Source organism: Salminus brasiliensis, chromosome 22 (assembly GCF_030463535.1).
Source record: "Salminus brasiliensis chromosome 22, fSalBra1.hap2, whole genome shotgun sequence".
Classification (NCBI taxonomy): Eukaryota; Metazoa; Chordata; class Actinopteri; order Characiformes; family Bryconidae; genus Salminus; species Salminus brasiliensis.
The window spans coordinates 27,674,197-27,692,864 of record NC_132899.1 but is presented as its reverse complement, the minus strand read 5'-3'; the positions used below and the strand labels follow the sequence as shown (position 1 = coordinate 27,692,864).

At 40.6% G+C, this 18,668-nt stretch overlaps 1 protein-coding gene and 1 pseudogene across 1 annotated transcript; one reads left to right on the top strand and one right to left on the bottom strand.

Annotated features, from left to right (window-relative positions):
- Positions 1-7,728: 7,728 nt before the first annotated feature.
- Positions 7,729-8,655, bottom strand: LOC140544434 (testis-specific serine/threonine-protein kinase 6-like). The gene has a single exon (XM_072667956.1). The coding sequence runs from the start codon at positions 8,653-8,655 to the stop codon at positions 7,729-7,731; it is 927 nt and encodes a 308-aa protein (XP_072524057.1).
- Positions 8,656-8,742: 87 nt separating this feature from the next.
- Positions 8,743-14,744, top strand: LOC140544433 (uncharacterized; annotated as a pseudogene).
- The last annotated feature ends 3,924 nt before the right edge of the window (positions 14,745-18,668 follow it).

Genomic DNA, 18,668 nt, shown 5'->3' with positions numbered 1-18,668 from the left:
GTGCACCTTTAATTAATTAATTGTGATTGGCTGTGCTGCCATTAAAGACCAGGTGCTGCAGTTGGGGCAATTTTTCCCCTTCACAGCACACCTGGGGGTGGCTTGTATATTAAAGTTCTTGCATAGCAGGTTCTGGTGGCCGTGCTTGGACCAAGATTTATGGGCCTACGTGGCAGCTTGTAAGGTATGTACCTGCAACAAGGATCCCGGAACCGAACCGGCAGGTTTGCTCCACCTGTTATCCATCCCTTCTGGCCCATGGTCTCATGTATGTCTCCATTGACTTTGCCACAGGGTTGCTCTTGTTCCAGGGGCATCACCGTGATCTCGGTCATGGTTGACTGCTTGTCTAAGGCGAGCAAGTTTATTGCTCTGCCGACACTCCTGTCGGCCAGGGAGACAGCCATGCTATAACTTAAGCATGTCTGAGCCCATGGGTTTGCTCGGGATGGGTTATTAGACAGGGCACCCCAATTTGCCAGATGGTTTGGGGGTCTTCTGCAGGTTACTGAAGGTGGAAGCAAGCCTCTCATCAGGTTTCCACCCCTAATCAAATGGCCAGACCCAGACCCCTCTTCATGATCAGAATGCCTGTTGTGTAGAGTATGCATACTACACCTCATGACATTCATCCATGGGTCTGTCCCAGTTTGAGTGCCAGTTTGGGTATGCTCCACCCATATTTGCAGAACAGAAAGAGGATGTCCAGCAGTGGGTTGTCTCTTGGGTAACTGCTGTTTGGCCTGGCACTTCTATGACATTCCCTGTTTCCCACCACCGCATTCAGGCCGGATCATGCCCTGCGGTTGGGAACATCAAGGGTCATTCCTTGGGAAGGGATTCCTATAAAGGCTAGACCCAGGGGTTCTAGTTCACCTGGGGAGATCTGGGGATCCCCCAGCAGGAGCTGATGGAAGTGCTCTATTGCAACCATGACCCTAAATTGAATAACGTTACCAGAGAGAGTGCAACACCTATTCCTCAGTTAGTAAATCATAATTTAAATAAAATACAGCCTACATTTTGCTAAGTTCCTACATTCCTCTTTTATGAATGCTGTTTTTAGATACACAGTGACTAAGATATATATCTGACTTTCCCAGTTTATAGACGCCTCACAAAATCATGTAGGTGCACTTCATCAAGTACTAGCTAAGCTGATCAAGGTAACCCACATTAACCGAGATTGCAGTTTCATCCGAAACTCTGGCTTTATGCAGGTTTACTGCATGTAAGACAAATATTAACTGCTCCTTAACTAACTGTATATTTTTCCACAGTATTTACAGTCACTCAAAAGAGGGTTTAGCACCAAAACACCAGTCACTAAAAGACCGCGGTCATCTGAATATTTTAGTAGCTGTCATGGCCCTGTACTTGCTGCCTTTTCCTACGTTTTTCCCCTTTTGATTCTGTCAATACCTGCATTGGACCTTTTCTGCGAGTGTTCATCCCTCTGTGTCTGGCCTAACCCATCATGACAGCGTGAGTAAATTACTGACAAGTAAATGAAGTCATTCAGAGTGCTCTGACATGAAACATGCTCTTCTAAAATCACCAACAGGATTAAAATAGTTCATGGTGACAAAAAAGTCTAGTTAGGCTTAGACAAGTGTTCTACTTTTAAGAGCAGCCTTTGTTGCCCCTTGTAGCCCTTTAAACCTAGTGGTGTCTACTGGCAAATGAATAGCTGTAGGGTATTTTAATGGTCACATTGATAAAGAACAGCAACCTCTGAGAACAGCATTAGTATGTAACTTCTGTCAAAATATAAACAGACCTACTAACTACCACAACCAGACTGGTGACATCATTCTGACCCTTGCTGTGTAAGCGTAGACAATACAGCTGTTCTTCCCCAGGCCACAGTAGTGTCCGTTTCATCTCTTATGAACTTCATTTTAGTTGTAATATATTGTAATATATCTCCACACTATTGTAAAGCGTAATATAAGATCCCCCACATCCAATAGTTTTATTCATTCAATGCTTCATCCAATGCTCCAGAATGAGATTTTAGAACAGAATGTTTAAAGAATAGTTTTTACACTACTTTAGATAATGTGGCACCTCTAAGACTTGCTCAGCTCATGGTATAGTGGTGGCTGACTAAACTAGAAACTTATCGAATGCAAAGGTGGAATGAATTGGGTGAGGCAGGCTGCATGTGCAGAATTGATGTGTTAAAGCCTTTACCATTCTCATGATCAGGGCAGGTGTATGTTAAAGCACTGATGAAGGGCAGTAGATGAAGGGCAGATCCATACATCAGAAACATGAACAAAGGTCCAAAACACAGAAGAGCTGGACAATGCTTAGGCTCAGAACTAAGGCTAGGTAACAGACTTTTCAACTACATTCTGAAAACAGTACTTAAAAAGAGTCCTATTGAGTCTTCGGATGAGCTTCAAGTGTTGTTCATAAGTGGAGGACAGAGCATTGAGGGGAAGCACTGACGCATGTGGCTTGGGCCATGTGCAAAACCTACTAAGGCCAGGAGGGGGAGCCATTGTTACAAGAAAAGCACCTTCAGTTTCATGTTATCAGAAACAAGCAAGCCTCTTTTAACAATAATAAACTACTCTCCTAGTCACGGCTAAAAACTCTGCAACTAGCCAAGTCTTATTACATCAGGGTTGGACTGCTGTAATGCCCTGCTGTCGGGTTGTTCTGCTTTGAGCCTTGGTCCTCAGTCCCTGAATCACCTTATCTCCCAGTCATTGTTAAAAATGAAGACACTGTCCAGTCGAGCATGACAACTTACTTCTTCAGTCAAGTACTGTATCGACATGGGCTGAAAGGCCACTTTGCCAGGAAGAAGCACAAAAAAAGTCAGATTAATATTTGCAAATGCACACAGGAACAAAGAGCTTCATTTTTGGTGACATGTCCTTTGGTCTTACTAAACTAAAATTGAACTGTTTGGCCATAATGACCATCGTTACATTTGGAGGAAAAAGGGGGAAGCTTGCAAGCCTGAGAACACCATCCCAACTGTGAAACAGGGAGGTGGCAGCATCATGTTGGGAGGTTGTTTTGCTGCGGAAGGGAATGGTGCACTTCACAAAATAGATCATGCATCATGAGGAAAGAACATTATGTGGAAATACTAAAGCAACATCTCAAGACATCAGCCAGGAATTTAAAGCTTGGGCACAAATGGGTCTTCCAAATGGACAATGACCCGAAGCATACTGCCAGACTGGTTACAAAGTGGCTTAAGAAGATCAAAGTCAGTGTTTTGGAGTGGCCATCACACATCCCTGATCTCAATCCTATTGAAAATGTATAGGCAAAGCTGAAAAGGCATGTGAGCAGAGCTGCCTACAAACATGACTCAGTTACACCAGTTCTGTCAGGAGGAATGGGCCAAAATTCCTGCCAACTATTGTGAGAAGCTTGTGAAAGGATATCCAAAACGTTTGTCATACAGTCTAAGGGCAATAGTACCAAATACTAATGAAATGTATTTAAACTTTTGACTTTGAAGAAAGTAATAAAAATTGCCTTAAAATCTTCTGTTTACTGCATATATCGACTACTTATGAGTTATTTACTGATGTACTTTCACTATACACACCTTGTGCCTCTTCAAAGGGGGGCTTAATCACAAAAACAGTCCTTGAGCACTACATGTGCACTTGTACTGGAGCTTTTGCTTCTTCCACTACCGTGAATCTACCTTCCACCAATAACCGTCAATAAAGGTCTTCAAAATGAAAAAAGATTTTTTTTTTAAATAAAAATGCAAAGCAGTAGGTTCCTAGTCTAAGCAAGTCACACAGCTAATATTTACAACAAAAAAATAATAATAGAAGTCCTGTGAGGCCATTTACACTGCCACCAAATTATCAGTCTTTTTAAACTAATTAATTAATTTCACCCTTTAAAATTCAAATATTTTTTTTCTCTACATGAGGTACAGAAAACTATCATACAGTTCATTTGTGGCATTATGCTTCCAGCAATACGACTAACCTTTGAACTGGACATTCCACCACAGAGTTTGTCGACACGTTGTTTGTCGACACGTTTCTGTTTAGCCGTTTCTCTCCTAGAGATATTCTGGCTCTTCTTCTCATCCTTGTCAGTAACAGTTTCTATGACCCTTGCAAGTCTCCACAGATTCCTTGGTAATGTTTCCTCTGTGTCCATAACTACACCACCAACATGCAAGTTCCTTTAAGTGCCATACCAACTCTGCCTTGTGGTGATGCTGTGCAGTCTGGATTTAGACTCAATCACAGCACAGAGACAGCCCTAGTGAAGATTACCAATGATCTCCTTCTTGCCTCTGATCAAGGCTACGTATCTTTATTAGTCCTACTAGACCTTAGTGCAGCCTTTGATACAATAGATCATACTATATTACTAGAAAGATTAGAGAAAATGGTTGGAATCACAGGGACAGCCCTATCATGGTTCCAATCATATCTAACGGGACGCTTTCAATTTGTAAAGATAAAAGATTTATCTTCAAACTACGCAGAAGTAAGATATGGAGTTCCGCAAGGCTCAATTTTAGGACCGCTATTATTTACATTATACATGTTACCACTGGGCTCAGTTATAAGCAGACATGGCATTAATTTCCATTTCTATGTAGATGACACACAGCTCTATATATCAGCCAAACCTGACGATAAATTTAGATTACAGAAAATGGAGGACTGTGTAAAGGATATAAAACTATGGATGTCACATAACTTCCTTCTCCTCAACAGTGACAAAACCGAAGTTCTCCTTTTAGGTCCAAAAGACTCTAGAAATAAACTATCAGACTTAATGTTAGACTTGGCTGATTCTTCCATCATTCCTGGTTTAGCAGCTAAAAATCTTGGCGTCACATTCGACTCAGATTTATCATTTGAGCAACATATAGCTAATATTAGTAGAACAGCCTTTATGCAGCTTAGGAACATCTCCAAACTAAGAAACTCCTTATCACTACAAGACGCAGAAAAGCTAGTACACGCTTTTATTACCTCAAGGCTAGATTATTGTAACGCACTACTGTCAGGTTGTTCCAGCAGGAACCTCAATAAACTTCAGCTGGTGCAAAATGCTGCAGCCAGGGTCCTTACTAAAACTAGAAAATTTGACCATATCAGTCCAGTTCTATCAGCACTTCATTGGCTCCCAGTTAAATTCCGTATCGAATACAAAATTCTTCTATTAACATATAAGGCCCTACATGGCCTCGCTCCTGAGTACCTGCAGGATCTTATAGTATATTACGAACCATCAAGACTACTTAGATCTCAGGGTGCTGGCCTCTTACTCGTTCCCAAAATTCAGAAAACCTCAGCAGGGGGAAGAGCCTTTTCTTATAAAGCCCCCCAGCTCTGGAATAACCTTCCAGATAATGTTCGGGACTCAGACACAGTCTCAATCTTTAAATCTAAGCTGAAAACTTATATGTTTAGTTTAGCTTTTGGTAATTAATGTTTCTTAGATAAGGGCTGCAGGTCCAGGGGTTCGCGGACCCAGGGAATTGTAGTACACTGAGATGCTGGAGCTGTCGTCTCGCTGCTTACACACGATCACTCAGGTTTGTTGACAGTGGAGCAGATAGATGCTGGTGTTCTAAGGGTACGCCCGTGTCCGTGTTACCTTCTGGCTCTCTCCTTTTAATTATGCTGTGATAATCACACCTGCCGGAGTCGTCAGACATACCCAGATGCTGATTCTCAACATTCTCTGCACTCCATAAAATTCCTCTTAGAACTAACTTTTCTCTCTTTACCTTCTTCGAGTAAATGGCCACCCAGCCCGACCTGCTGGAAGATTGCCCGCTCAGGTCCCCTCTACCTGCATCTAACCAGCTGCCACCTACCAGTCCGGCCAGCGGGTCCCCCCCAACCCGCCACCACCCATGGCTCACCCGCCTGCCGATCAATGCAATTCTCCAACTGCAGGATCAATCTTCAAACTCTCCCTCACTGGTCCAGGCTCAATACTCCTCATCATTCTTTCCCTCACTGCCAATTCTCCAACTCTCCTCTCATTGCCACAGGCTTAAACCTCGGAACCACCTTTCCCTTACCGCCTCAAAATCTTTATCACTCCTCCGGGCTCCATCCTCCTCATCATTCTTTCCCTCACTGCTTTAGGTTCAATCCTCCTCCTCACTTTCCTCCTGACTGCCTTAAGACTCAATTCTCCAAACCACCCTTTCTCTCACTGATCCAGGCTCAATCCTCCAAATCACCCATTCCCTTACTGCCTAAAACCCCTGGTGAGCAAGCCAAAGGCCACAGTGGCAAGGAAAAACTCCCTCAGAGCTGGAGGAAGAAACCTTGGGAGGAACCAAGATTCACAAGGGGGACCCATCCTCCTCTGGTCAACTTATAAATGATTGCTAAAAGTCCCTGTTTGGCTTACTCATTTAGTCAATCCCTCACTGCTGCAAACTCACCTTGGATCTCCTCTAGGATCAGTCTTGCCCTCACTGCTCCAGGCTCACTCCTCTGAATTACTTTTACCCTCATTATTTTAGGCTCTCTTCTGCAGGGTCACTATTGCCCTCACTATTAACCTTTGGATCTCAACTAGGTAGCTAGCTAGGTTCTTCCAACCTCTCTTTCCCTCACTCCTGTAGAGGTAGCAGAATGCTGAGCACCCTGCTATGAAGCTGAGGAGGAGTTGCACACCGCAGAGTTCCCTCGGAAGACCTTCCTCACCCTACTTCGAAGTGACCGTGAGACTCTGAGGATTGGTGCTGCAAAATAATCCTTAGCTGCCCTTTTAAAATCAGCACAAAGTGGACTACAGTTAAAGCAGCCGGACTCCTCCCCAACAACCTCTACACTTCGGCAAGTCAGACTTGCTCTAGCTCCACTGCTACCGTCTTCCTGGACTGGGTTGACATCTTGATGAAAACTGCTGCCTTCATCCTCATCAACTATGGTCACGACAAACCTGCCGATAACTCTGGGGACGGTGTAGAAGCAATGTGGAGATGTAGGTATTGTTAGTGAACTGATACTGTATAGAATCATATGGTAAATATACCATACATCATACAAAAGTGTGTTTCCTTAGTGCCAGTGTTGCCAGACTGACTGTTTTATACAGGGAGCCCAGATACAAAACACAGGACAATTAAATTATAAATTGTAAACAACAAATAAACAAACAAACTAACATACCCTCTGTTTTCCTTTGAACGCTGGATAATGTTCTGCTCATAAACATTCATTATGGAGGAGAGAAGATCACTGGATGAGGACAGGCCGCTCCATTCCAGGTCCTCCTCCCCGCTGTCTACCTGCCTGTCCTCACTGCATTCTCTGCTGTGTTTGCCTGGAGTTTTAGACACATTTACCTCCGGAGAGCTTTCAGCCTCAGGCATAGATGAGTATGCAGCATCACTCACTTCCCTGTTGATAAAAAACAAGACAAATGTAGCAAACAAACAGCTGACAGATCCTGGGTGTTTCATAAAGCAGGTTTCTCAGCCCAGATTCACTCACCAGTGGCCTGAAGTTGAGAAATTCTGCTTTGTGAAATACCGGCCTGCAGTTCTGCTAAGTGCCTTCTAAATTTACTTTTTCTATTATGAACATTATCGGCTAGCTTCCTCTGTCTCAACACACCACCAATCCATTTACTATAGCTAATCAATCCATAAGTAATCAATCAATAAAGGATTAATAAAAAACAATAATAAATAATTCAATGGTTAACAAAAGAACTTGATACTGGAGTTCCAGCACAGTGTTTTACTTACTGTTCTTGTCTGGACTGTAGCCAAGGGTGCTGCGCCACCTTTGTCACTGAAGGCCGGTTAAATGGATTATAGCGCAGCATATAAGAAATGAAGACCCGACAGGGCTCCTCCACTGTGATCCCACTTGGATACACCACAGCTTTGCGCTGAAGCTGTGTGAGAGAATAGTGGTCATCTTGGACCCAGGGCATGGACCCGGTGACCATGACGTACAGAATAACGCCCAGGCTCCACACGTCACACTTTTTAGGATCATAGGGCCTATTGAGAAGCACCTCAGATGCAGAGTAGTGACGAGTGCCAAAGTATGTCCGACTGAGGAATGGAAAGCCTCTTGAAATGCATCCCAAACCAAAGTCGGTTAGTTTAACCTGACCATCAGCACTCAGCAGAACATTCTGACATTTGAGGTCCCGGTGGGCAATGTTCTGCTGGTGAAGATAGACCACAGCACTGAGGAGCTGGGAGAACCATGTCCTGGCCTGGTTGATGGGGATGTGGTGGAGCTCCAGGATCTTACGAAGGAGATCCATTGCGGCTGCCTCCATCACAATGAAGAGCTGTCCATTGGGCATGTCAAAAATTTCATGGACCTGAATGATGTGAGGGTGCCTCACTATTTTTAGGATGGCGAGTTCCCGGGGCAGAAGTTTCGAAGCAAAATTAGATGATTCCTTCCTGCGATTCATTATTTTAATGGCCACATGTTGGGGGTGCCTTTCTGATGTGGCCAGTTTAACCATGCCAAAGCTTCCTGCACCAAGGTTGTCCACAACCTCATAGCCCAAACTTCTCAGAACTCCATCTGTCTCCATTTTATCCACTTGTTCTGTGTCCATAGAGAAGCAGGTGTAGAATCTGTTCAAATGGATGTGGTTGTAGATAATAGAGTGCCAGTCAAATGACACTGTCGATGCGCACATAGCAGTGTTCCGTCTAGCTGCTGAATTCTAACTGAGCCAGTGAGGGAGAACCCCCCTATATATCTATGACATCATAATGACATCACAATGGAGTGGAAGACTCAGGTCACTAAGGTCAGTTCCTTTATTGACTGTATATGACTGTATATACACACAGTGCTGAGAAAGATTAATTGCCCCTTTCCTTACTTAAGAAGCACATGAACACAATTGCAGTGATAATTAGAAGAAGTTAATTAAATTAAATACAGCCATTGAATAGAGCATTGAAAACGGAATATTATTTATTTATTTATTTATTTATTGCTTCTGTCCAGTTCCAGGAAATAGGTTTTGGAAGATTTGACAACTTTGATGTGGGGTATCCAGGCTGTGTTCATGATACTAGGGTGCTGAACAATACACTCTTAATTTTTGAATAGGTGTTGCCCAGCATTTATTGATTAATTTTTACTATGGATGCACTACAATTTCATAGATAATGATAAAAGTAATAACACTCACATTTTTGTAATACAAAATAATAATTTAAAACATACTATATATATATTAGTGTAACTAATATATAAAACTATATTATTGTAACTAGTAGTGGAATAAACCACATGAATACAATAACAGCAATAATAATAATAATAATAATTATTGTTGTAATTGTGTGATTTATAATAATATTGTTGTGCCAATAGTTCCATTTATGATTATGTAATTTTTGAGAACACTATTAATACTATTCACTATCTATTAAACATCAGAGCAGGGAGACTGCAGTAAAAGAGAAAACTCCTCCACATTGATTCCGAACAGATGCTCTGCTTGACGGAATCAACTCTTTTATGAATCAATTCCCAGTTCTGAATCAGTTTCTCTCTCATGGTGCGCAGACACTTTCTCTCTGCGTCTTTTCAGCGGCATTGCAGGTTATCAAACGCCACAGCTCGAGCTACTGGCCTTCGTTCGTTAAGTTGCCAAACACTGTAATAACTAGATTGATTATTTCAGCTAGATTATTTTATTCCTTTATTTTGACTATTGGCGTTGGCTAACTAACGTTCGCATACAAATGCTAACTTGCTAGCGGACGTTAGCTATTAAGCAAGCATCCGCTCTAGCTCAGCTCTACTTAGCTGTCTAGCTACCTAGCTAAGTAGCTAGCTACTTAGCACTAGCTGTCTATTTTAAAATAAATATCATACTGCCAAGCCAGTGTGTTACCATGTTTTAAATTCAACTAGTTAAATTAAGCAATATGAGACTATATTATAGAATAAGACTTGTAAATTCATATCAGACTAAAGAATTTTCTTCTTTTTGCAGTGTGACATTTGTATAAAATTGAATGTTTTTTATACAGTAAGTTGTAATATATATTTGTTCTTGATCTTTATAATAATCTTTTTATTTTATTTTTTCCCATTGAGAGCATGAGATCAACAGGGCAACTTTAGGCGTTTTCACAGGCGTATGTCTCTTCTGGGAAAAATTAAAACAAGTGAAGCACACAGGTAAGTGCTATTCTGCAAGAGCACAGGATTCATCTTCCCCACTGTTGTTGTCTGCACGGGAGAGAAGAGAAGAGACCCTGAACTTAGAAGCTCTAGGAAGCCAAAAACAAGGACTCTACTACTGCAGGCTCTCTTTGACCATCTCTCCAGTAAAACCTTGTAAAGTACTTGTTTTTCAAAAGACAAAACATGTGTCCACATTTATATTTGATTCATCTTATCCAAGGTCCCCAACACATCACCAGTATGTTGAGTTTTTGTCTTCACTCAAAACTGTATACCCATGTCTGAAAGAGAACTTTGGATCAGGTTATGTACAGTAAAGTTTTAGGTTTTTATTAATTTCCTTGCACAGGATTATGGCAGAAGAGGTAAAGAAGGTTCGACCAGATATGCTGTTCCTTCAAGAGCAGATGACGAAGACAAGAGAGTACCAAAGGACATATGTCCCCTCCCAATCTACAAAAGAGATTTTGATGGAATTCCCTTGCCTCAGATTGCCTGAAAGTAATGTAAGTTTTTTGCCTTGGTTAGTTTTCTAATTAACACATTTTGCTACACGCTGACACAAACAACTTGCGAGCATCACACTCCACTGTCATTAAGAGATGTCTGGAGACCTTTGAGGACTGTCAGGAAAGTGCTGGGGAAAAAAGGTGAGAATCCTCACATTTTAAGTAATATTATGACCAGTATGACCACCCCTGTTTTCAAACTGATCATATAGGAGCACTTTGTAGTTCTGTAATTACAGATAGTAGTCCCTCTGTTTCTCTGCATAGGAAGTGTCTAATAGAGTGGGCAGTGAGTGGACACTGTTGATTTCATTATAGTACACTTTTTCTTTAGCAGACAATGTAAATATGCCTCATATGTTAAACAATGATTTAAGAGTTATGAGTGCCATAAATAAGTTTCATATAAATCCTATGAAAGCCTGGAGTCATGACTGGGTTTGTGATAACAATACAGAATGAAAATATATATTCATTGTATAATGGTGCAATTATGACAACATACACTTGATGGTACCACCCAGTGATACAGGAGTACAATCGCTATTTCTGAGAGTGTATTTCTTGGTTAAAGTAGTAAAAGTTATTTAAATTTATCATAGGTGTGCAGTTGGAGACAGCCATCCTGTGCCTTCTGTATCTGTTCAGTGAGGATGCCTCACTTCTCTTCACAAGTGGAAGTAAGTTTCTTTAAAAACTCAAACAAGTAATATTTTTTAATTTATTAATTTTTGACACTAAAAGTCATTTTCTGTTTTTGTAATCAGGCACATGCGTGGTGGTCACACCACAGATCATTTTAAGTGGTTGTAAGGAGGGAGTTCTCTTTCAGTACAGTTTGGTGAAAGTCACCATGGACAAGGAAATCATTGTAAAAGACTGCACAGACATCTCCCTTGCCCTCTGTGTACTGTTCAGTTCCTATAGTGGAGGAAATACGTATTTGATCCCTCACTGATTTTGAAAGTTTGTACTCTGACAAATAATTAAACAGTCTATGATGTTTATGGTAGCTTCATTTTAACAGTGAGAGTAATATCAAAAAGAAAATCTATAAAATGAAATAATATTTAAATAAAAAATAATTATTTGATCCCCTAATAACCATGACTAACGTTGGCTTCCACAGACCACTGACACACCCTAATCTCAGTGAAGTTGTTACCTGCATGAGAGACACCTGTCCCAAATTGTCACCTGTGTAAAAGGCCACCTGCCAAGAGACTCAGTGACACTCCAACATCTCCACCATGGGCAAGACTAAAGTGTAGACCTCCACAAGGCTGGAAAGGGCTACGGGGCAATTGCCAAGCAGCTTGGTGAAAAAAGATCAACTGTTGGAGCAATTATTAGAAAATGGAAGAAGCTAAACATGACTGTCAATCTCCCTCGGACTGGGGCTCCATGCAAGATCTCACCTCGTGGCGTATCAATGATCCTAAGAAAGGTGAGGAATCAGCCCAGAACTACACGGGAGGAGCTGGTCAATGACCTGAAGAGAGCTGGCACCATTGTTTCCAAGGTTACTGTGGGTAATACACTAAGACGTCATAGTTTAAAGTCATGCATGGTCATGCATGTCAGCCATGTATTGCGAGATTTTGGGGAACAACCGCCTTCACTCAGAGCACTGAAGATGGGTCGTGGCTGGGCCTTTCAACATGACAATGACCCAAAGCACACAGCCAGGATATCCATGCAGTGGCTCTGTTAGAAGCATATCAAGGTTCTGGAGTGGCCTAACCAGTCTCCAGACCTAAACCCTATAGAAAATCTTTGGAGGGAGCTCAAACTCCAGAAACCTGGCTGATCTGGAGATCTGTGTGGAGGAATGGACCAAAATCCCTGCTGCAGTGTGTGCAAACCTGGTGAAAAACGACAGGAAACGTTTGACGTCTGTAATTGCAAACAAAGGCTACTGTACCAAATATTAACATTGATTTTCTCAGGTGTTCAAATACTTATTTGCAGCAGTAACACAAATAAATTATTAAAAAATCATACATTGTGATTTCTTTTTTGGATTAAAGGTAAAGGTGCACGTATTTGTCACTGTACAGTGTCCTCCGCATTTAACCCATCTGGTAGTGAACACACACTCACACACACACACACGTGTTAGGGGCAGTGAGTACACACACACACCCAGAGTGGTGGGCAGCCAACTCCAGCGCCCGGGGAGCAGAGAGGGTAAAGGGCCTTGCTCAAGGGCCCAACAGTGGCAGCTTGCTGAGCCCGGGAATCAAACCCACAACACTGTTATCGATATCCCGGCGCTCTAACCGCTGAGCCACCACTGCCCCTTAATTAATTATGTCTCTCACAGTGGGCATGCACCTAAGATGAAAATTTCAGACCCCTCCATGATTTCTAAGTGGGAGAACTTGCAAAGTCGCAGGGTGTTCAAAAACTTATTTTCCTCACTGTGTGTATGTATGTATGTGTGTGTGTGTGTGTGTGTGTGTGTGTATATATATATACATATATATATATATATATATATATATATATATATATATATATATATATATAATCATATTAATATATATATTTATTTTAAATTTGATAGACTTTTCTATTATATTTAGGAAAAGGCCATTCATGGTTCCATGGCACTATTAAGGGTTCTAAATAGAACCCTTTTCATGGGGTTCTGTTCCATGGGGTTCCACTATTGTTATGCGCCAAAGAACCCTTTTTGCTAAGTGTCGCTCAGTGCAGCTAGGTGCACTGTACCCCCCTGAAGGGCACTTAATTGTGAAGTCCAATAACCATCATTACCCCCTTTCGTGAGCCAACAGATGGAAGAATGCAGGAGCACTTCAGTCGCTACTATGACAGGGCCCGGAACATCATACAGGGAGTCGTTATGTTGAAGGCCAAGGTGAAGAAATATCTTCCTTAAGACACTTAAAGTCAGCCACATCTTTGCTCCAGATGTGGTAGCCGTCTGCGATACTGCATGACATTTGCCTGTCAACAAGGGATGTTCTTAAACCAGAAGAAGAGATGAGCAGGAGAATTTCCTTTCACCCAGACCAGTTCGGGATGAGTGCAGTGGCCAACCACTGCAAGCCTCTCTAGCAGCACAGTTGTCCACCCCAGTCATTTGGCCAGACCATCTATAGCAACATGACTACATATAAATTTGCATTGTGAATAAAGTTGTTTTTTCCCCAGAAAGCAAGTCTCATCTGTCGCTTATTTTATACAGAAAAACTGTGCGCTTGCCTAATGTACGCTTTCATTACAGCCAGGGAGGGTATTTTTGTGTTTTAGGACTTGCAGCTGTTTATTTAAACAATATTTTATAAAAAAAAAAAAAAGAATGATGCGCCATTAGTCTACCCACAGGGCCACAACACACCCATCAAACATTCTGCAGAAAATACCAACCGTCTAATGTTTCTAGAGCAGTGGTTTTCAAACATCCAGGCACCACTGGCCAAATCAGATTCTGAAAAATGGACATATTTTGTTCCTGACCAAAAGGCATCACAAGTGATGGTCATCCCAAAGAGAACTTAAATGTAAATGAAAGTTTCCATTCATTTGCAATAATTATACAAAATTATGTATTACCTAGATATATAATGTACTGAGAAGGAGACCACAGTATGGGAATTCATTTAATTTTACAAGTATTGGACCGGAAACACCTTTGTTGTTTGTTGTAAGACGAAAAGACAGATCAGAAATAATTTCAAAATGTACATAAAAATATTTTTATGTACACAAATGAAATATTCACCAATATTAAATATATCTTACAAGGACAGAAATGTTTCATTTTGCGTCTTATCTTGTTGGGCTCTTACCTCTTCTCTGGCAGCTTCCTCCCTCAGAAACTCCAGCACCTCTGCAGAGTCAGTATGCCTTCTCCTTTTGGCTGCTGAAGTTCTTGAGGGAGGACAGGAGGCACTCAGACTTTGCACAGGAGGGAGCGTCATTTTCCACTGTGTTGGCCATTTCGTTTTGGCTGTGGAAGTGGTCCACTTTAACCAAAAGAGCTCACAGTTATCACATGTATCACACTATTATTAACACTACCGATGGAAAAGGGGTCTAGCCTAAACATGCCACACTTCACACACTCAACAAGCCCAGCAGCAGCAATAATACAGCAGGAACTTACCGCTTGTAGTTGATTTCAGCACTAAAGTAAACTTCATTGCAGGGGGAATGCTACTCGTTTCTTTTCTTTCTTTTTTTAGCCCTGTGGGCATAGCTTTACCCAAGCAAGTAGCCATCTCCCCCCTAGCTGCTGTAGCAGCTAGCACTTTCTCTTATTTGGCAGATTAGATAATGGTAGTTGCACAGTTGTTTAGATGGTGTCAGGTTTCATTCACTTGCTGCATTATTAGAAATACTTTGTGCTTCCACCTACTGGTCACCTTATTTGAAACACTTGACTTCTTTGTCCTCTTACTGGCCACTTTAATAGAAACACCTGTGTATTTTCCTCATCCTGGACTAAATGAAGTCAGGAGGGAACTGTTTTTTTTTTACCACCATTGTTGTTTTACCACTAGTCTCGCAACACTCATAGCCTTAAAGTAGCTCAGAGTGGAGGAGCTCATATCCTCATTTCTTCTCGCTCTTAACTGATATTTGAATAAGCACAGGAATTATTGTTTTATTGAGAACTAATTTTCATAACAGCTGTTTGTAATTAGCTTTGAATCAGGAGCACTTACCATGAACTTGAAAACCAGAACTGAACTACTACCAGTATTTTTTCCTGGTGTTACTGAAGACTCTGATGTGAACACACATGTTCTTCAGTTATTGTCCTCAACAGCAGGTGCTGCCATGAGTACCATCCCACAACGCTCACTGTGCTCAGTCTCACTGTCAAAGCAGTCCCACACCACAGACACCACTTACTCACCTCGTCCACAGCGTGTGCCTCTTTGTGAAATGCTAAACATCTAGCTAGCTCATCATGTCTCAGTCTCAACTGTATGCTCAAAAATATAGGAAGGAGTGGGAATGAAAGCCTCAAAATGAAGATGACCTACTCTTTCTGTGAGCCAGAACAATTTGTGTATATTAGGTTTGAAACTAAAGAAAACTTATAATATTTAAAATAATTAAAAATAATTACAAATAATTGAAAAAACAACAAATCTCCCAAGCCCGGTAAAAGGAGGAGGGTTGAGCGTAAAGTAGCTGTTCCACCCCACATCATTTTGAATAAATTTGAAATGTCAACATTTAACAACACAGTAGTTTACGTAAAAATGATTTATTGAAGTGGGTCTAGACAAAGCATTAAAGTCAGTTTATTCATAGTTCATTTGTAGTTCTAACATATTTAGGTATCTCTTTAGATGTATCTTTTATTCATTTTTTTTCTCTCCCACAACATTATTCCTTTATTTTACAGCTTCGTACGTGCAAATATGCAAATTAGGGATGGCATAATTTCGCAACTTCTTGGACAGCCAATAGTTACTTTACTTAATGAGAAGTTGACAACACTGCTTACAACAAGAAACTGCTTACAATAAACTTGCAGGTATTGTTCATTGTGTGGAGATGCCTTACACGCAGAACTGAACTACGGTCTGTTAAACTGAGATGCTGCTGTTCACTTATCAGCTAACATTAGTGTGGATTATAGCTCTTAGCTTGGATCAGCTAAGGGTAGCCTGTCATAGACTGAGTTAAACCTGTTAGCTAGGGTTACCTTGTCATTGCCTGGGTTAAATTGGTTGGTTAAGGGTAGCCTTGCCTTACCCAATCAGGAATGTCATGTATGGCGTAAACCTGGGTTGATGTCTTTGCCTTGCCTTGCTTATTGTGGGTGGGTTTTGCAGTGTTTTTGTCTGAAAGTGTTTGAAACAGAACTGTATTGTTAGAGTCATCAGTAATGTTAAAGAACACACTTGCTTTTAATGGCTTTTCTGTTGAGCTGTATTTATCTAGAATTTTTCAACAATTCTAAGCACAATTCACACTTTCTTCATGAGAACTGAGACATTGCTGTTTACTTACAGTCAATCATCAGATTAATGAGCTGAAGTTAGGTTATATTTGTTGTGCATTTAGTGTGCTATAATTGTGTATTTTGTTCATGTGTTTTGATATAACAAGTCTTAAGAATAAGACCACAACTCTAAATAAATTAATTCTCCCTTCAAAATCACAAAAAAGTGTTATGTTACTCGTTTTTGTATGGCATCAGTGATATAGTGATATAGTTTGTTTTTGTCTAATCATACAGCACTCCTTGGCCAAGTCTAATGTCATGGTTCCAAAGAGGGCCTACTAGAGACTCAACAGAACTAGGATGAGCATCTTTGCACAGGAGTTAGCTGTGTTGGTCTTTACCAAAGAAACTTTGAGAGAATCCACCATTACTGGAAATTTTTTAAAGGGAGCTCAATTAAAAAGTCACCTTGTTGTGTTTTCATAGTGATCTCTTTCCCAATTAAACAGAATGTTTCAGTTCCTGTAACTTCACCGGGATCAGCAACTATTTAAATGATTGCATTATCAAACTGCCAGTTAATTCTACTTAACTGGCAGTTTGTAGCAGTGCAAGTAATGTGCAAAACCAGATGCTAACAGGGTTCTGCTCATGCACTTTTTTTCACTGCTAATATTGATTTATTGTTCTATAATAATTGACCAAAGTTCTGAATTAATGTGCTTTTTTTTTTAAATGACCTGAAGATTAGTAGTTTGAGTCCAAAAATGATACAAGACCAGAGGTTTTGCTTATTGTATGGTCAATACATATTTGTTATATCAATATGCTGTAGAAGTACTAATAATTCATTTTCTCTAACAGGTGCAGTTATGGCTGAATTCCCAAATACATTAGCCTCAGATGTGTGGACTGCAATTAGACAAAAATACAACAACTAGCAGTTCACAGTGAAAAACAAACAAACAAACAAACAAACAAAAAACATGAGTTGCTGTTGCTGTAACATTAATAGCTTGCTTCTACCTGATGTTAATTGCTAAATTTGTGCAGTAAATGTAACAACAGAAGCATTGCAGTGCTTGTTTAATACATATTAAAATCTACGCAGTATTCTTGTTTTTTTTTCACAGTCAGTGAGGACATTTTTTATATTTTTTTTTACAGTTTAGTGCACTTTAGTAGCATTATAAGGTGTAGTATGTTTGAGTCATGTTTTTTTCACCAGGGAATTCACTGTGCTGGAGTGACTGGCCTCCACAAAATCTGTGTAGGTTCATTATCCAGTGGACAAAATCCATTATTTGATTTGTCCACATGATGGCACTGTGAAGTCATCTCCGTCGGAAAGAGCAGTGCAGTGGCTCTCAATTTTGGAACCCTTGGTATCACACGTTAGCGTTTCACTTGCTCATAACACAGCTGATGGAACTAATGAACTACTAAGCAAGCTCACAAAACTTCTTGTCAACCACTTCTTGTCAGGGAGGCCCAAGAATCAATCCCTGCTGCCTCAGTTTCTGTGAGGTCCTTGGCATTGATAAGGGCAGAGCGTAAAGCCATTTGAATCCAGCTGTCAAAGGTACCCCTGATAAAAGACTTCTGCTATGCTTGAGAAAGGTATTCAGCAGTGACTTACTCGTTACTTACTAGTTGGCACATATAGCTACGATATTAGCAGTCAGAGGTGAGGAGTGGTTCCGAGTATGTGAGCGTTGTTATGATTAATTCAAATTATGATTACTGAAGTATATTTGAGGAAAGTGATCTGAACTTTTACTCACTTGTGGACATTTCATTTAGTTCCTAATTACTTTTTTGGGGATAATTTAATCAATTTCTGTTAATGACAACATATGTACAGCTTTTGATTGGTCACAACTCTCAATTTGAAACTTGACTGTTTTATTACAGACAACAAAAGCCCAAGAAACAAGAACAAGCTTTATATGTTCATACAGAAGTCAAACAAATGTCATGTGTTCATACAGTGAAAATAAAAAGTCTACATACCCCTTTTTAAATGTTTTTGATGGAAAAAATAAGACTAAGATTAAT